Source organism: Panthera leo, chromosome A2 (assembly GCF_018350215.1).
Source record: "Panthera leo isolate Ple1 chromosome A2, P.leo_Ple1_pat1.1, whole genome shotgun sequence".
Lineage (NCBI taxonomy): Eukaryota > Metazoa > Chordata > Mammalia > Carnivora > Felidae > Panthera > Panthera leo.
Genome location: NC_056680.1, coordinates 153,365,509 through 153,386,138, shown reverse-complemented (window position 1 = coordinate 153,386,138; position 20,630 = coordinate 153,365,509). Strand labels below are relative to the sequence as shown.

The following is a 20,630-nucleotide window of genomic DNA, read 5'->3' as shown; positions in this document are numbered from 1 at the left end:
AGCCTTATTTTCCACATTAGAGAAGTCTGAGGATCATCCTACTCCCATTAAGATTGTTGAAGACATTAAATGAGAGAATGTATACTAAGCATCCAGGATAGTTCCTGCATAGAAATACTAGCTCTATTCTCCATGCCCTATTACCTTGTCTCTGATCCCACAGTAAACTGCTGTCTTTGCATTGCCAACTGGTTTTACTCTTTCCTTTGGGCAAACTGACCCTCATACATATGAACCTACGTCTGTCTCTGGCATCACCTACCCCTGCCTCTCTCATACTTTGATACTTCCCTTTGGCCCACTCAAAAACTAAGTCTAGTTTTAAACAGAGAACCTTTCTAGTCTTCCCAATCCTGCTACAAATAAGTCGGGTCAAATCAGTACTTAGTTCCACATGCCATCTTTTTTTTTTTTTTTTTTTTTTTTTTTTTGGCAGAGAGTATTTTCTAGCTCAAAGATGTCTTCTGGTAAGAGTGATGAAAATGAAATAGATAATTGGGCAAGTTTGCTTTGTCATCTGTCAATATTACACCATCAGCCCCAAGCATCCTGCCTATGTCTTCCTTGTTCTTTTCTCACTCTCTTTCTCAGAGTCCCTTTAATTGTCTTTAACTTTTTTTGGCAAGGCCCATCCCATCCCATGCTTTAATCTTCCTCATATCTTTTATACAAGTCTGTGCTGCAGTTCTGTATTTGTTCTTGATTGGATGTCCCTTTGTCCAACTTCTCTGAAAATCTTGGCTTTCCAGGGCTCCTTGTGTACCACACGATTAGCCCTTTGCTCACTATTTTTACTCCTGTAAATTATAAGTTACTTAAAAGCAGGAGCCATTTGTATATTTCTTTCATTTTTCTCCATGACATCTAGCATACTGCCTTACATGAAACAGACCTCAGCAAAATCTTATTAACCCCCTTTATTTTTGTTATTACATGCTCCGGTAATTCTTAGTGCATTTGTTAAAAGCATCTTTAAGGCTATTCTTTCTCAAACATGTGGAAATGCAAACTTCTTTCCCATAAATGGCCCTAAATATTAAGGCTTACTGTACATTAATTACCATTTTTAAGTACTGAAACAAAAGAGACCTGGGAATTCTAAACGCTATCTCCTATACTATGAAGAAAGATGTTCAGTGGCATTTTACAGTTTTTAAGGGGCGCCTGGGTGGCTTAGTTGGTTGAGCATCCAACTCTTGATTTCTGCTCAGGTCATGATCCCAGGGTTGTGGGACTGAGCTCCACTTCGGGCTCTGCTCTGAGTGTGGAGCCCGCTTGAGATTCATTCTCTCCCTCTCTCTCTCCACCCTGCTTCCCTGCTTACCCACTCGTACTCTCTCTCTCTCTCTCTCTCTTTCTCTCTCTAAGAAAGAGAGAAAGAGAGAAAGAGAGAAAGAGAGAAAGAAAGAAAGAAAGAAAGAAAGAAAGAAAGAAAACAAAACATAACTGTAACTTCAATTTTGGTTTTATTGTTAATTTCTCAATTAGGGTTTAGAGAGGAATAAATCTGTGGGACAATAAACTCAAGAGGCAGGACTCACAACTGAACTAAATTTATAGACTTACTAGGCTGTAAATATAGTTATGCATAGGCCATAGGTGATATATGAGGAATTTAAAGACAATGAACAATATCTGTACTTATTACATATATATTTAATGCTGCAGTTTTCAGGTCACAAAAGAATTACCTGTCATTTGGGGTCAGTTTGAAAGAGATTCTTTGCATTTTAGAAATATTTATGTATAGGTCTTTAGGAGTGACTACTGATTATTATCAATCAGAAATGAGGATGAATTACCCCTGAACTAGGAATGGAAACAAAATTTAGTAAGAACTTTCCCATAATTTTCTATTATGGTATTTATCCAGTTTTTCTTTATATCTGCAGTTTTGTTAAACATACTGCCTTGGGTGCTTAAAAAGTGTTTGTGGTTGTTGGTACACTAGTGTTGGTACACTGTCTTATTCAATCCCTTTTAAAGATATACAACCTGACTTGTTTACTAGTAAGCACTATCTTGATTATTTCATTTGCTTCTTATAGCCTGAAAACTCTAAAACCAATATCTATATCTATATCTGTATCTATATCTATACTTATAAATATATATATCTACTTGAGATATATATATATAATATATATGAACACAGTAAATGTATATATATATATATGTTTACTTGAATATATGTATAGTATATATGTACTTGATATATATGTGTCTATATATGTGTAGATACACACACACATATATATATATACACACACACATATATACATACATAACATACATACATACATGTGTACATATTACTTGATAGATACATCTACTTGCAGTGAGAGTAAAACTTCCTTATGTTGCTTGGAAAGTAAATTTTTAATATTTCAGAAATAGGGACGGTGAAGGACATAGAGCTTCTTTCAATGTTTGTCTGCCCTTTAGAACTAAACATGTCCTGATCTATCCCAGTCTGGATTAGCTGACCCTCCTACGTGCTGCTACAACTCTTTGTGTTTTTCTCCACCACAACACTTACCATAATGTGTTATGGTTTTTTTTTTTTTTTAAGTTTATTTATTTTATAAAAGAGAAAGAGACACAGAGAGAGAAAATCCCAAGGAGGCTGCATACTGTCAGTGTAGAACCTGACACGGGCTCGACCTCACGAATCATGAGATCATGACCTGAACTGAAATCAAGAGTTGGACACTTAACTAACTGAGCCGCCCAGGTGTCCCCTGCTGTGGTTTTATATTTACTTGTTTATTTATTTATTTTTTTACAGTGAGAGCCCACTGGGGATAGAGGATGTGTGTTTCATCCCTGGTTTTCTTAGCAACTATCAGATGTATGTAGTAGCCAGTCACTCAATAATGATGAATGAATGGATGGATAAAATAAGTTACTTTACTTTTAAATTTAGCCAATCCCTCAGGCTAATAATGTTACACATATAGACACAGACCTGCATACTTTTCCAGACTTAATCATTAGTAATATGTTGCTCACCCCACCAGGCATACCTTCTTAAACTGCATCAAAGTGTCACAGAAATCAGAATGGGAAAGCATGATCTAGTGCCCTGCGTAGCTATATTTTAGCAACTGGGTTCGTATTTGAAACATGGAGACCTTGTAGGTAATGTACACAACAGTGTTTTGGAATAAACTCTATTTTTTAGAACAGTTTTAAGTAGTACAGAGTTTCCATATGCAAATACCAAGTTTTTCCTATTATTAACATCCTACATCTGTCTGATACGTTTATTGTAATTAATGAACTGATATTGATACATTATCTTTAATTAAAGCCCATGATTTATACAGATTTCTTTAGATTTAATCTAATGTGTTTTTTTCTTCCCCCTGAGGATCCCATCAAGGGTACCACATTACATTTAATTGTCACATCTCCTTAGGATGCTCTCGGCTGTGACAGTTTCTTGGGTTTTGCTTGTTTTCATGATCTTGGCCATTTTGGGTATACTGGTCAGGTACTTTGTAGAATGCCCCTCTGTAGGAATTTGTTTGATGTTTTTCTCATGGTTGGACTGGGGCACAAGTGGAGTTTTTTTTTTATAAGGATCTAACATGGTGGTTATCAACTTTTTTCTGCTTCCATGTTGTACACATGTGTGGCACACACCCATGAGTAACATCTCCCACTAGATGACAGATGGAGGGGTGGAGGCACAGTGTTAGGAGCACTTCGAAAACTTTCTGGATGTGCATATAGATAGTCTAAAAATGTGCCAATCCCTGTTCCTGTTTAGAAGAGCCATATTTGGGTTTTAGAGTTTAATGAAATAATGGTCCTATAGTACTTTGCTCTTTGGAAGACAGGTGAAACTCCAAAAGGCATTATAACAAGAAAAGAAACTGTAGAGATATTCAGAATAGGAAATCATTGACTACATAAGTATCATTTAACTTCTGAGCAGACTCAGGAAAGAGGCTGTATTATTAAACTTATGAAAAATTACAAAAATACAGAAAAGTTGAAAGACTAGTCCATTGAACATTCATGTACACATCATTACCCAGATTCAACAATGGCTAACGTTATTGTACTGTCTTCATTCATCTCCATCTTCTCCTTTTTTTCTAAATCTTTCAAAGCAAGTGCTGATGTCATAATGCTTCACTTTTAAAATATTTATTTATTTATTTATTTTTAAAAATAATGCTTCACTTTTAAAACCTCAGCATGTCTTCTAAAAATGAGGACATTCTTCTTTTTTTTTTTAATTTTTTTTTTTAACATTTATTTATTTTTGAGACAGAGAGAGACAGAGCATGAACGGGGGAGGGTCAGAGAGAGGGAGACACAGAATCTGAAACGGGCTCCAGGCTCTGAGCTGTTAGCACAGAGCCCGATGCGGGGCTCGAACTCACAGACCACGAGATTGTGACCTGAGCCGAAGTCGGCCGCTTAACCGACTGAGCCACCCAGGCGCCCCGAGGACATTCTTCTATAAAACTACAATACCGCATTACACCAAAGAATATGAATGTTTTCTTAGCATCATCTAATGCCCAGGTTATATTAAAATGTCCCCAATTATCCCCCAAACTGTCTTTTATAGCTATTTTTTTTGGAATCAGGATCAAGGTTCATGAATTGCGCTTGGTTCTTTTCGTTCTTTAATTTTTTTTTTTTTTTTTATTTGAGAGAGAAAGCAAGAGAGAGAGCGCATGAGCAGGGGAAGGGTAGAGGGAGAGAGACAGAATCTTAAGCAGGCTCCATATTCAGCACGGAGCCCTATGTGTAGGGCTGTATCTTACAAACTTACTTGGCTGTGGGAACCCTGCAGTCCCCAGAATATTTCTTAGTGTTACTGCTCCACAGAATCACCATCAATGGGATACCTCTCACACTTGATACATCTGTCTTTGTTCAGGAGCCTTGAGGATAGGAGACCCTACCTACCGCTACCTTTGAGGGATGGGACTTTTATGTACCTTGGCAGGTTGATGAAGAAAACAAGTTGGGATAGGTAATTTCTTTCAGGACCCCAAATAAATTGCATAGGACAAATGGTCTATAGCCTTCATCACCATAGAAGCATCCAGAGCTACTGCTAAATATTTTACTAATATCCCTTCTTTTGTTAAAAAAATTTTTTTCTCATTATTCAATTTTTTCCTGTAAGTATATAAAGTTTTGGGAAGCAGGCTCTTTCAGTTCCTGAATTTGTAAGAAGGAAATTATCCCCTAGAAAAAAAAGTATGGGTACTGGCTGAATATCTGGGTAACACACAAGTAGTATGCAAATTAAATTTTATGTATATAAAGGTACACAGTATCATCAGGATTGGGGGGTGGGTTTTGAACAGCATTTTGAAGAAAAAGGGAGAGAATAGCAGACATGATCACGGAGCTAGACAAATATTGGTAGTAGTAGGAAGCAGAGTTGTTAGGCTGGAGAATATATTTCTTTTCACAGAAATGAGGGTTTAAGGACAAGTGCAGTGTTAAAAACAACCAACAGAGCAGCTTAGGTTTGATATGAAAAGTAAAGGTCTACTTCAGGTACTAGGGTATCTGCAAAGGAGAAAAAGGCGGAGGGAGCCCCACAGTCATTGCCGACCAATGCTAGCAGGGAGCTGGGTGTCTTTCTTTAAGATATTTTCTTTCGGAATTTCTCTCCCCCTTGACTTGGGATAATACTCTCGTAGGCTTCCCTTCTAACTCTCTAGATGCTCTTCAGTCCTATTATTGTCAATAAACAAGTAAAATAATTATTCATAGTTACAGCTAACAGCTATATGGGTTATTAGGCACTAAGAATTGTGGCCAGCATTTTGTTATCTCCTTTAATGAACCCAACCCTGTGAAGCAGTTATTCTTATCATCCCCATTAAAATGAGAAAACTAAAACCCAACAGTACGTTGTCACAGAGATAATAGACTGTAGAATCTATGCTCTTAATTACCATGCATGGCGCTTGTCACTAAAATTTTGGCATTATTCAGACGTGTGGCCTTCATCCCTTTCTTCTCAAGGTCAAATACTTGTGTTTACAATTTCTTTAACCTTTCCTTACAGATCGTATGCCTTATAGTGTTTTTATTCTTGCTGATTTCTTGATGTACCTTTTAAAACGTTGCATTTCCAAACTAGAGACTCCTCTAAGTAGACCAGGAAGAAATACACAGAAATGATGTTAGTATACTTCTCATTGGATCCTATCAGCTGGGGCACAGTTTTGATTTGTCCCATTACCAATGGCCTTTAATCACTTAAGATGGTGTCTGCCAGACTCTCTCCACTGTAAAATTACTCTATTCCCCTTCATAATGAACAAGTATTTTGTGGGGACATAATCTGAAAGTATGTAAATATTCCAATCTTTTTTAAATTATCAGTTTATGTTATTTACATCTGTATGGTTTCCTGTGCTATTCAATAGGCTATAATACATTATTATCATTTTTTATTTTGAAGCTGGATTTGTCAAAGATTTGGCCAGTGGGACCCAAGTTGGCCTGTGTCCATTTGACATGCCCCATTATTCTTTGAGCATGTCCTTATTTTCTGGCACAGCCTGAGGCTCCAGGCTCATCCTGTACTTCTCTTCTCCAGTCCTGAAATCAGCCAATTTGCCAAAAAAGAAAAATAAGGAGAATGGTAGAGAAGCCAAGATCTGGGGGCACCCGGGTGGCCCAGTCTGTTAAGCATCCGACTTCGACTCAGGGCATGATCTCACAGTTCTTGGGTTGGAGCCCCGTGTTGGGCTCTGTGCTGACAGCTCAGAGCCTGGAGCCTGCTTGGGATTCTGTGTCTCCTTCTCTCTCTGCCCCTTCCCCGCTTGTGCTCTGTCTCTCTCTCTCTCTCAAAATTAAATAAACATTAAAAAAAAAAAAAGCCAAGATCTGGACTAGATGTGCTCATTGTTTTGTTTTGTCACTACTCCCAGACTGTCTCAGTGGACAGAGTATATACTACTTAAACACCTATATAAATAATTGACACCTCCATTGTCAGTCCACTACCAAAAGGCTCATTCTAGTTTTCTTTCCATATATTTGTAACTCTCTTCTTTAATAGTGAGACATATGATTCCCATTTCCCTTATTTACTTATTGGATCAATACTCATATATAACCAATCTCCCACCACCAATACTGCCCCCTCTTCTACTTGGCTGCTCTCTTCAACCTACCCAGGCTGATTTCCCAAGGTCAGATAGCCCCTCAGCAGGGAGAGGAGAGCACCCTGCACCGGACCAGTTCCCTGTGTGGATGCCCTTCTCACCCCAAATCCAACATGACAGCTTTGGCTGCCTCTCCTTCCCTTACACTCGGCTGTGCTATCCCCTAACAACACACATCCTCTACAATGTACTTTTAAAAATACATTATCTGGCAGACCCTGGGTGGCTCAGTCAGTTAAGCATCCAACCTCGGCTCAGGTGGTGATCTCCCAGTTCGTGGGGGCTCTGTGCTGATCGCTCAGAGCCTGGAACCTGCTTCGGATTCTATGTCTCCCTCTCACTGCCCCTCCCCCGCTCGTGCTCTGTGTCTGCCTTTCAAAAATAAGTGAACATTAAAACAAATTTAAAAATACATGATCTCTTTTGCTTGTTATGAAAACTCTGTGAGGTAGTACTACTATCCATAATTTTTCTTTGAACATATCTCCAAGGGATCTAGTTGAAGAGAAATGGAGTGACTCGCCCAACGTTGCACAGCTTATATATATGTAGGGTCTGAGTGTGGGGCTTCCACTCCATCATGCCTCTAAACATATGTCAAAATTACAGTAACTTTTTTCCTTTTTCTCCGGTATAAATGTTTCGAACGCATTCACTTTGTGGTCAACTCTGATTTCCAGGTGTTTCTTTGCCTGCAAAATACGTGCCAGGTAGTGGTGTGGAAGAAAAAGGATTGGCGCATAATCAAGAAACTGAAAGTTTAGCTCTAGCTCCGATCGGTGAGACTTCAGGCAAATTACTCACTTTCCTCGGTTATAAAAAGTAGGTTAGATCAGCGATTCTCTGTCGGGCTGGCTGAGATGGGAGCCATAGGGCTTTCCCCATGATAGAAATTACTACGAAATTCAGCTACAAATATCTGATTCAATAATCCTTAACGTGCCTTCCAATTCGCGTAGTTATGATTCCAAAGCATTCTTTCTCTATTCAGTACTTGTTAGCTGTTTTTATTATCAATCTCACCTCTCATTCAAAAATATTTATTAATGGCCTGTTACGCGCCAGGTACCGTATTGTCTGTCTTTTTTTGCAGTATTCCTTTCCCGAGGTGTCACTGTCATTTAGAATTTTATCCTTGTCTTCCGAACTTGGGACTCGAAAGCATTCGCATCTACGTCGTGTTATTTATAACACGCCAGAGTCCTTTCCAGTCCTTTCTCCACCCAGCACACTTCACGCTGGTCCCTCTCGGCTCGCTGACATTAATGAATTCCTCTTGAGAACCACCTCCTTCACCTATCAGCGGCTCCATCAACACTAATTCCCTAGCTGGTCGGTAGGAATTGGAGTGGGACGTTTTCGGGTCTGAGGAACTCCCCAGCACACTCGGGCACCTCGGCAGGGCTCGGCGTGCTGTTAAACCCTCGGCTCCGGCCCGCAAAGGTCGCAGGGAGGCTGCTAATTGCCTAAGGATTCTCCCCTCGTCGGGAGGTGGCCCTGGCGGGGCTCTAACTTCCTCGGTTTCCCTTCCCGGCGCACAGACGCAGCGTGTGCCGCTCTCCACTGCGCAGGAACTTCCCCGGCCTCAGCTCGCACTCAGAAACGCCGAAGCCGGCTTTTCGCACGCTCCCGCCGTCCTCCTCCTGTGGCCGCGCTCCCTGCGCCGCCGCGCGTGTCCTCAGGGAGCCTCTGCCTCCCTCCGCCTCCCCCGCCCCGAGTGCCCTTCAGCGGGTACCCCCCCCCCGCACCCCCCCTAGCGCCCCCGCCCGGCCGACGCGAGGGGAGCGGGGCGCGCGCGCCGGCGGCGGGACGACGTGCGCGAGACGCACGGCCCCGCGCGGAGCGCCGGAAGGAGCCGGGCCGGAGCCTCGCGCGTCGTGCGCGCGCCGCCGCCCGCCCCCAGGCTCCGGCAGCGACCTCGCGCGCGCGCACTGAGGCGCCGCCGCCGCCGCCGCCGCCGCCGCAGCCGCCGCGGCTGCTGCTCCGGCTGCTGCAGGAGGCGGCGCTGGCTGGCGGCTGCGCTCGCTCCAGTCGGCGAGCGGAGCAGCGAGCGAGCGTGTGTGTGTTTTTTAAAGATGGCCGGAGCGGCGGCGGCGGTGGCCGCGGGAGCAGCAGCTGGAGCCGCCGCGGCAGCCGTGTCGGTGGCGGCTCCGGGCCGGGCCTCGGCGCCCCCGCCGCCCCCGCCGGTGTACTGTGTGTGCCGGCAGCCGTACGACGTGAACCGCTTCATGATCGAGTGCGATATCTGCAAGGACTGGTTCCACGGCAGGTAAATAAACCCCCTCCAGCCCCGCCGCCGCCGCCGCGGACGGCCACGGGCCAACCGCCGCCGCCGCCGCGCCGGCCGCCCGCGCCCCCCTCCGCCCGGCCGCGGCGCCGAGCGCCGAGGGGCCCCAGCTCCGAGCCCCCGGCCCGGGCAGCGGGGCGCGCGGGGCCCCGGGCTCGCCGGGCGCTGGGCGGGCTGAGGGGGGCCGGTGGGATCTCCCGGCCGGGAGAAGAGTCGCCACAACAAACGGGAACAAAGGGGGCCGGCCGAGAAGTTGGCAGGGGGAGACCGGGGCGAGGGGACGCGGCCGGGGCAGGCGCCGGCGGAGGCGGCGGGCGGAGCGCCGGCGGGGCCCGCCGCCCCTCGCGGCGCCCGCAGCCCGGCCGCCGCCCCGCCCGCCCGGGGCTCCGGCCCGGAGTCGCCGCCCGGCCGGCCGCCCTGCTCGGCTGGCCGCAGCGCCTTCCTTCCGGGCGGCGACCGGCTCGCCCCAGCTCAGGGTCTCCAGAATTTGCCCTCTTCCCCTCCCCCTCCGCGGTCCCCGTCGCGCCCCCTTCCCCGGTCTTTATCAAACTTCCTCGGCCGCGGGACACTGGGACGGGGGCGTCGGCAGCGCCAGCCCGGCGAGGCTCCGAGGAGTAAACAGAGCAACAGATGAGGCACTCTCGGGGACTTAAAAGATGCCAGTCGGAAGTTTGGGGCCGGGGGTCCCGGGCGGGGCGGCAGGTCGGCTCTGACCGTGCCCCCCACCCGCCGCCCCAGCACACCCGGTCCTGGCGGGGGTGGAGTGGTCAGCGGGGCCCGAACGACAGCCTCTGGTCCCCAACCCCCTGAGTCGCCCCCGCGCCGCAGCTCAAACTTTACAAAGAGTGAAATTTCCCGTCGCCCAAGGAGCCGGCGACACCCGGACGGCCGGGGGCTCGCATCCGGGGGGCCTGGTGCGGGCGAACTTTGGCCGGCCGGTGGGCACTTTGGGTCGGGTGGCGGGGGCGGCGAGCGTCGCCCTCTGCCTCCGCAGCCGCCTGCGTTTCGGGTTTGACGTTTGTGAGAGCTCGGGCCGCCTCCGCCGCCAAGCCGTCGACTCGTGTGTTTTGTAATCAAAGTGTGAGGCTAATAAAGGGCGGCGCCACAGCCTCTTGACTCCGGCGTGGGAGGGATTCGCAGGCATTTAAACAAAGAAACTAGTTGGGGTTGGGCTCCCAAAGTCCTTATTTGGGTGTTGTGGCAAAGCCTGCGGTCACCTTTAGGTGAAGCAGGTTACGCGAGCACCGTTTGGCGTTGTATCTTGGCGAGAGTACGCTCACGGCTAATAGCAGATATGGTGACTGTGATTGTAGGAAGTGTCCTTTGATTGACAGCAGGACATTTAAATACAGCCTCCGCTCCCCCTCCCCAATTTTACAGAAACACTGCACGACCAGGCCAGATGTCTTAGTCTCCCTCTACTGGCCCTGGGAGAGAAAACCGCTTCTGTTACAGCGTTCTTTTCAGTGTTTAGTGCTAGGTACAGTTAGTTTTACTTAATCTTCAAGTAGTTTTATTTAATCAGGTTGCACAATTCTGACAGCGACAACAATGACCACCCCCCCCTCCCCCGCCAAATTGTCACTGTAAAAGAAGGACAGCGTCCTAATTTTGTATATCAGGTAATCTTTCACAGTCTGGTCTATGCTAAGGGAATATTATTACAACTTTGGAACATGTAATTAAGAATAAATTATCCAGCGTTCTTTTTTATTATTCCAAAGCGATTTTTTTTCTGTATTTTGATTATATGTAAAGCCGAAATTTGAACATACCAAATTTTGCCAGTTCTATTTCTATATCCTCTGTTCCCATAACATATTCTAGGCAACCGGAGTAGATTATCCAAAAATCTAGGTTACATATAGAATAAAACCAGGATCCCTGGTGATTATGTAAATAGTTACTTTTTTCAAAAAACTATTTTAGCTGCATAAGAAATTTGTTCTATTGTGTGATGTAGAGATGTGATACATTAATAAATTTTAGACTAGAATTTTCTTAAATCTTAATTTAGGCAATTTAACACTATAGCCATGAAAAGCTGCAGGTAGGTTATGGAGAATTTTGTAACATTTAAGTATAAATTTGAAAACAGAAGTTTGAAGGGAAAATAAAGAGGGCATATATTGAAGGAGGGAGAGTGAGACCAAAACATAAATTTATCACATAAATTTGTGTGACTTCATATCTGTGGAAGTGACTCTGAAATGTTTTGTTTTGTTTTGTTTTTTGACCAGCAGTCCTTGAGAATTTTAATGTGGTTCAGATGTCACAAGTTAGAAAATTTAGTAATAACGCCCTGCCATGCAAAAGCAACATCTTCTTAGCAAGTTTCTTAATCAAGTATGGGTAATTTGAGCAACATTTGAGAAAATAATGTTTATTGTACCATAAAAATGAGTGGTGGTTTTCTTGAACACCTCAAAATATTCTTTATGTATTAATTATTAAACAAATATCATTTGCTGAAGTGAGAATTGGCCACTCAGATACTAAGGTATAGTTTTAATCTTCATGCTCCGCTTTCCTTTGGTTTCCAGGAGTGGTCTGTCTGCAGAGGAGGAGGGAGTGGGAGGGCTGATACAGAGAATTACCTTTACCAGGATAATTTCTTGATGATTTTATTTCTTTAAGTAGAAGAATTTTTTGAACTCAAGGGATCAGTGTTTTGGTATAAATTTGAGTTTACTCTATCTGGAGTTTCTGACATCTGGAAATCTGAAAAGTTTTTGCCCTCATTTAGCCTGACAGGGAAAGAGAGGCCCTTCCTTCATGCCATTTCAGCCAGGCTGCAGAGTGGGTGGAACCAGCTTCCTCCACGTTTGAAGCTGTTGAACTACCGTATCCTTGGTGTTCAGGAATTCTTTCACTCCTCCTCTGGCTAAGCCTTTTTTCTAAGTGGGCGGGGAAAAGAACACTTGCCAGGGTACAATGTGTAATTGATATCCTAAGGATGGTGAGCTGAAGAATTAACAGGATTTTCTTGTGAAGGTTCCTTCCAGCCTAGAGATGGAGTTCTTCCTCTCGGGAGTCCTTGGTGGAAGTAAGACAATGGAGATCTTTCCTGATAATGTCTCACCCCCTGATCTCTAGGCTCGAGGTCTTTCACATAGTACTCTCAATTTCATCCTATACAAAACTGCGTCACTGCCCTAATTAAATTGGATTATATCTTCTGTCTCCCCATAAGAGTGTAAACACCTTTGCTTACTAGTCCTTTTAGTGTTGTATTCTCTTTGATTGACAAAATCAATATGGAAAAAATGGGGAGTACAGAAAAATATCAAGAGTACGAAAGTACCCATGTCTTCCAGGGATTACCACTATTTTAACATTTAAGGGATATGCATAGATTTAAAAAACTGGAATTCATTTTATTCATTCCACTGTTAACTTTGCTAACATATGTTTTTTCCTGTGTCTGTGATGTTCTTTAAAAACAGTTTCAGTGGCTGCATAATGTTTAATTTCATAGAGGTACAGCATGTTTTCACATCATTCCCCTTTTAGTTTTTTACCTTATTTACTGCTACTACTTGCAATTCCTAGTGATGGATGGTTGACATCCTTCTAAACCATTGTGAGCATCTCTAATATGTCTATAGAATAAATCACATGCATTAATACATGCAAAACACTTAGAAGTCTGGCACTTGTAAGTATCCGATAAGAAATTTCCTTGAAGTAGAATTATTCGTCTCAGGGCACAGATATTTTCAAGCTTCTGGTGCCTGTTGCCACACTGTCCTCCAGAAAGGTTATTCCAGTTTACACTCTCACCAGCACTGCCCACTTCTAGTTCCCTGTGTCATCCGTAGTCTAAAGTATTATTAAACCCTTCCTCCAGAACCAGTCAAACATTTCGCCAGTCTGCAGATAATATTTCCACCAAAAGACATACCGAAGATTGTTTGCAGCTGTACTATTCATATTATCTCCAAACTGAAACAGCCTGAATGTCATCAACAGTGGATTTGATAAATTGTGGTATATTCATAAGAGAGAGTGCTACCCAATGATTAAAAAAGGAACGCACTATTGATGCATGCAATAACATGGGCAAATGTCACAGATATAAAGTTGAATGAAAGAAGCCAGGCACAAAAGCAACTACTGTTTGAACCTACTTATATGAAGTTCAAGTACAGGAGTAACTGGGTGAGAGAAGTCAGACTGGTGCTTACCTCTCTGGGGCTATTTACTGAGAGGAGACCCAACCAAGAGAGCTTCTGAAGTTCAGGAAATGTGTATCTTGATCTTGGGTGGTGGTTACATAAATGTACGCAGTTGTAAAAATTCACTGAGATGTATGTGCACTGGAGATCTTTCTTTTTAAGTTTACTTATTTTGAGAGAGAGAGAGAGGAAGGGAGAGAATATGAATGAATGAATATGAATATATACTGGGCAGGCTCCACATTGTCAAGGGCAGAGCCTGCCCAGTGTAGGGCTCGAATCCACCAACTAACTCGGAGATCATGACCTGAGCTGAAGTTGGATGCTTAACCGACTGAGCCCCTTGGGCTCCCCTAAATAATTGTCTTTTTTTTTTTTTTTTTTTTTTTTTTTTTTAAACACGAGAGAGAGAGAGAGAGTGCACATGCACATGAGTGAGGGGCAGAGGGAGAAAGAGACAGAATCTTAGACAGGCTCTGAGCTCAGCGTGGAGCCCAACTTAGGGCTCTATCCCATGACCCTGGGATCATGACCTGAGATGAAGTCAAGAATCAGCTGCTCAACCAACTGCACCACCCAGGCGCCCCCTGCACTGGAGATTTTTTAAAAACGATTTTATTGTTGAAGTGTACTTCAAAATTTAAAAAGTTAATAATTTGCCAATTTGGTAGCTGATGTATGGTATTTTGCGATTTTTTTTCTTGTCCCCGTCTTTAATGGGATTGCTGCCTGTGTTTTATTGTTAAGTATGATGTTGGCTTTGGCTCGGGGTTTGTGGTATGCGTGGTGCTGTTCTTGGTGCTAGGAGTATAGCAATGAAGAAGATGTTCCTTGCTGTCTTGTAACTTATATTCTAGTGGGGGAAGATAGATAAGTATATATTACAAAAGAAAAGGAAATTGACCTAGGAAAAAAGAAAGGCTGGGAAGTAGTATAAAAGGCCGCTTTTATATGGTGTGATTATGGAAGGCCTTGAGGAGACATTTGAACACAAGAATATTTTTTATTTTGCTCAGGTATATTTTGAATAGAGGAGTAAACGATTTGACTTAACCTTTAAAAGCTTCATTCTGGCTGCTATGTGGAGAATAGACAGAGAGGCAAAGGTGACAGGCAGACCAGGAAGACGGCTGTTGTAATCATCCAGGTGAGAGGACTTTAAAAGTTGGAATCAATTTTGGTAATTTTCAGATGTCATAAAAGAATGAATGAAAAGCTTCGTTTATGAGAAAAGAAAAATTTTATCTAGAATAGTGCTATTTGGTAGCAGTTTCTCAGGTCCTCACCTGAAGTCATCGGAGTCCTGGAATTCACTCAGACACTATTGAATGCTTTATACCAAGTGCTAGGCACTGTTGTGTTAGATGTATTAATTAGCTCATCTGTTTCTCATAGTCACCTTGCTGGATAAGGGTTATTGTTATCCTTATTTTACAGATGGGATCTGAGGGTTAGAGAGGTTACTAACTCTTCCAGCGTCCAAAGCTAGAAGGTCTTAGAGCTAGCTAGCATCTGAATTCAGGTGAGCTGACTCCTGAGCTCGCTCTCTTGACCAGTAGTGGGCGGTATTGGATTTCTTCCCCCTTGTCTGTTTTTATCCTGGGATGGGGTGAGGGGGGGCATTGGTGGAATAGATGGAACAGTTTCCAGAGAGATACATCTATAAACATTGTACTTTTGTTTTTGTTCTTTATTAAGTTATTGTCTTTGGCATGAATATATTAAAAACGGTCATAACTGCTTTGGGAGTGGCACTTATAAAATATTTGAGAAGTTTTATAACTTTGTTTTCATGCTTGTTATAATGGATTTCTTATTTTTATTTACTTCTTTATTTCTTGTTACTTTATTTTTACATTAGGGATAAAAATTATTTTTAAAATTTATTTTATATATCTTCTTAAAGGTGAAATTACTTCTAGTGTTACGACATAAACTTACCAGGTGAACGTGTATTTCCCTATAAGAAAATGAAAAGCCCATTTGAGGAACTTACCAATATCTTTTTTTTCCAAAGTTTTATTTATTTATTTTGAGAGAGAATGAGCATGCATGCGCATGAGTGTGTGTGTGGGGGGGGGGGGGGTAGGGATAAAGGGAGGGAGAGAGAATCCCAAGTGGGCCCCAAGCTATCAGTGCAGTGCCTGACTCAGGGCTTGAAATCATGAACTGTGAGATCATGACCTGAGCTGATATCAAGAGTCAGATGCTTAACCAACTGAGCCACCCAGAAGCCCCCGCCGCCCCCCACCACCCCGCCACTTTCTTTTTGAGATGACAGTTTATCGTAAGAAAATATATGAGCATTCTTTTCATGTGTTTGACTTATAAAAGTGAATATATGTGTACTTGATTTTGCTATTGAACAAAATCTGTTTTGATGTGGGAGTCATCTCAGGCTGCTTGGAGGCAGTGACATAGTTCTCTCATCAACTTTTTTTTTTTTTCTTTTTTTTCTTTTTTAACTCTCAATTTGGGGAAGATTTCTGCTTGGTATGCTCTCATATCCTGTGTTCTTAGGTATGAAATTGATTTTACTGAATATCCAAGGGGAAGAATGCCTTTATATTTGATCTGAAATGGGGATTTAAGAATAATGGAACAGGTGTAGAGGAATTTGATTATGAAGCAAGCTTTACTTGGTTTGAGCAATTCAAACCCCACAATAATTTGCACAGCTTTTGAACAGTTGACCAGTGTTGATCTTGCAGCTGCTACCAAGTTTCTGATTCTTTTTGGAAGTGACATTTTGTTACTATAGTGATTGTTTACTTTTCCATTAATATTATTAGTATTATACTTTTCCATTAATTATGGTGTGAATTAATAGAAACTTGGATGATTTTTGTGTGTGTTTCTGTGAGTCCTGGTTCCTTTTATTGGAGACTGGTTTTTAGAAAGGAAGGTCTGGCATTAGATGGGCTTTTTGCTTGTAGGCGTTCTCCATGACCAAGCTAGGAAATTTATTATGCATACACAACTGTATTTGTTTCTGTTCCATCTATCTGTATGTTTTAAAACCTACGAGTTTTCATAATCATAACTTTGATGCTAATTTAATACTACAGAGTTCAGTTTAGCCTTCTCCCTTTCCTTACTTTTAACTTTTTTGTCCAGCAGTGGGTTGGACACTCTAGCTCTTATTATCTCCAATATAGTTATGTTTTCTTCCATCCTAGTATATACATAAAGTAGTTCTAGAATTGCTAAACCACACTGTTGTCATAGATTTACTAACTAAATTATAGCATTTATTTGTGGTTCTTTTTGTTTTTAGCCTTATACCTACAATATCTTTAGCTTTATAATATCAAATATGTATCTATAATATCTAGCCTATACTTTCTAGCTATCTATAACATCTAGTCAAACACTGTTTTCCACACTTAGGTTCTGTTCTTTTATCCCCCAATTTAGTGTGTCATGTCATTTATTTGTAATACAGTTGGGTTTATATGTTACTATTTGTGTTGCATTTTGGTTTCCTCCCACATCCTGGTTGGTTTAATTGTTGGTTTATACTTTGAGTACGTAAAGTATTACCATGATTCTGAGAAGTCAGAGTTACGTGAAAAGGTGTACTCAGAAGGGTCACACCCTGTTCATCTCTCCAGTACCTTTGCATCTCTTTTCCAGCTACCTCTCTTTAGTTTCTGATTTATCCGTTGTGGAGTTTTTGTTTTCCCACAAAATGTGGGAAGATTAATGTGTATTTTCTTGTATCTATTTCCTTTACACACAGGGTGGCTTATGATGAGTACTCTTCTTTGTTTTTTTTTCACTTAAGAATACATACTGGAAATCATTCCATGTCCGTTCATAGAGCTCTTCCTTATTCTTTTTAACAGCTGTATAGTACTCCTTTGTGTGGATGTTCCCAGTTTTATTCATCCATTCTCTTGTATATGGGCAGTTAGATTGTTTATAGTATTTTGTGATTACAAATGGCTACCAAAAAAGTATAACCTTGTGCATATGTATTTTCATTTTGTTGGAGGTATATTCAGGTTAGATTAGCAGAAGTAGGTTTACTTGGTCAAAAGATAAGTGCATATATTGTTTGTTAAGATTACCAGATTTCCCTCCAGAATTGTTGCACCATTTTGCAGTTCCACCAGCAGGATATGAGAGTGCATCTTTCCCCATGTTCTTGCCATCAGAATGTTGTCATGTTTTTTAATCTTTGCCAATCTGATAGGTGAAAAATAGTATCTCTGTGTGTTTCCCTAATTATAAATGAGTTTAAACAACATTTCATATATTTGAGGGCATTTTCTTTTTTTGAAGATTGTTTATAACTTTTTCTGACTCTGTCAGGTTTTTGGAGCTCTTTACATTTTAGGAATATTAGCCCTTTGTGGCATATGTAAATATTCCTTCCATGGTCATAGTTATTTTTATAATTTTGCCTGTGGTGATGTTTTTTATGCCATGCAAATGTACACACACACACACACACACACACACACACACACACACACACACATATCACATATATAGTCTTATTTACCAGTCTTTTATTGGTTCTGGATTTTGAGTCATAATTAGCAAGCTTTTCTCTACCCCAAGGTTAAAAAGGATTTTAACGGTTTTCTTTGAGAACTTGTATGGTTCTTTGTTCTTTTACATTTATATCCCTAATACATTTGGAAGTTATTCTTGTATATGGTATGAAATAGGGATATAGTTTTATTTTTTTCTAAATAAATTTTCCTAACTGTCGCAGCACTATTTATTGAAAAGTTCTTATTTGCCCCGGTAATTTGACATGCTACCTTTATCAGATATTGAAATTCTGTATATATGTGAATCAGTTTCTCCCCTTTCTGTTATTTTCCACTGATCTGTTTATCTACTCTTATACCACTACCATACTTTTAAGTATGGCTTTTATTGTATGTTTTAAAGTCTGGTAACACCAGTCCCAGCCTTGCAGTTAGTTATTTTCAGTGTTTTTCTGGCTATTCTTGGGGGTGTATTTTTCCATATGAACTTCAGGAGCAACTTGTCTAATTTCATTAAAAGCTTGTTGATTATTTGAAAGCAAGAAACAGACTCTTAATTATAGAGAACAAACTGATGGTTACCGGAGGAGGGTGGATAGGTGAAATAGGTGATGGGGATTTAAGGAGTGCCCTTGTTGTGATGAGCATTGGGTGATGTATGGAGTTGTTGAATCACTACATTGTATACCTGAAACTACTATAACACTGTTATGTTAACTAATTGGAATTAAAATTAAAAGTTAAAAAAAAAAAGGCTTGTTGATATTTTACTGGTATTACATTGAATTTCTAAATTAGGGAGAATGGACATTGTAATCCCAAGAACAGGGATGTCTCTTTATTTAGGTCTACTTAATGTGACTATCAGATACGTTTAAATGGTTTTTTTTTTTTTCTGAAGATTTTGCAAGTTTATAAGTTTATTCCTATGTATTGTTTTCTTTGTTACTGTTGTAAATGGGCTTTTCTCTATCATTTGCTTGCTAATTGGTTATTGGTTGTGTATATGAAGATTTGACTTTGGGAGTTACTTTTATTTCCAGCTATTTTACTAAAAGAATTGTTTGAGTTCGTTGTATTATCAGTTCACTGGAGGTCCCTATCATACCTATTCTGCCTCTAAATGAATTCTCTTATCTAATTGTACAGGCTTATCCCACTTGCAATATTAAATAGTGGTGGAGATAGTGGACATCCTTTCTTTGTTCTTGATTTTAGTGGAAAGGCCTCTGTTTCTTCATTAAATTAGATACTAGCTTTAGGCATAATTTATCCTATTAAGAGTCTCTTAGGTTTTTTTTTTTAATGTTTTTATTGTGAATGAATATTGAATTTGTCAAAAGACTTCTTCAGCATCTATGAAGAGAACCGTATGCTTTCCCTCTTACATCTGTTAATATACACATATTTTTAAGTGTACCTTATCATTAGCTGGCTGGGAAGAATAGCCTTGTGGGAAAATATTCTTTACTACAGTGTTCACTAGTGGATATTTAAGTTGTATTCCTGTGATGCTTTGTACTTAAGTTTAAAAATATTATTCTTATGTGGGTCTTGAGAAACTTAACAGAAGACCATGGGGGAAGGGAAGGGGAAAAAATATAGTTACAAACAGAGAGAGAGGGAGGCAAACCACAAGAGACTCTTAAGTACAGAGAACAAACTGAGGGTGGAGGGGGGAGTGGGGAGAGGGAAAATGGGTGATGGGCATTGAGGAGGGCACTTGTTGGGATAAGCACTGGATGTTGTATGTAAGCCAATTTGACAATAAATTGTATTTAAAAAGAAAGATAAAAATATTATTCTTATCTAAATTTTAAAATACCACTGCTTTTGGTCATTTTTAGTATTAAACAAAATTGATGAATCGAAGCGACATAAAGGAACAGATATACACTGAGCAACTAAATGAATATAATAGGAATCTCTAAAGCATTATTAATGATTCAGGAATATCTCTAAAGCAGCATTTTCTAATCTGTGTTTTGTGAACCCCCGGGGTTTAAAGTATCCTGGGAGTTTCTTTTAATTTGTCTTGGAAAAAGAGGAATAGCGTGTGTGTGTGTGTGTGTGTGTGTGTGTGTGTGTTTAATGCATTAGTTTGAGTGCCTCTGAGTGACATTCATGGGATAGTTAGTGGAAACCAGTTGAATGTTACCAAGATTGAGTTACTGGGTTGGCTTGTCATTCAGCTGAGTGCTGCTAGTTACCATGATGGTCTTGACTTTAATTTTTGTTTTTTCTAGAGAAGATTTCAAACATACACAAAAGTAGACCGAATAATACAATGTGCTCCCAGGTAACCATCACTATGCTTCAGTGATTATCAATTCATGACCAGTCTTGTTTCATTGAACTCTCCCTCTTCCCTTGCATTTTTTGTATTAAGATTTAAAAAAACTTTTAAGTAATCTCTCGCCCAAAACATGGGACTTGAACTTACAACCCCGAGATCAAGAATTGCATGCTCTACTGAACCAGCTAGGCGCCCCTGCATTTA

The 20,630-nt window shown here is 41.3% G+C and overlaps 1 protein-coding gene across 3 annotated transcripts in view; it reads left to right on the top strand.

Moving 5' to 3' along the window:
- Positions 1–9,149: 9,149 nt before the first annotated feature.
- The window catches only part of KDM7A (lysine demethylase 7A), a 77,595-nt gene continuing 66,114 nt past the window's right edge, over positions 9,150–20,630 (top strand). Inside the window, exon 1 of one of the 3 annotated variants that reach the window (XM_042926426.1) lies at positions 9,150–9,429. In XM_042926426.1, coding sequence (XP_042782360.1) covers positions 9,236–9,429 — 194 coding nt within the window. In that variant the 5' untranslated portion in view covers positions 9,150–9,235. Of the gene's footprint in view, positions 9,430–14,223; positions 14,773–20,630 lie in introns of those variants that run through there. The other 2 variants (XM_042926396.1, XM_042926414.1) reach the window with 2 other exon arrangements.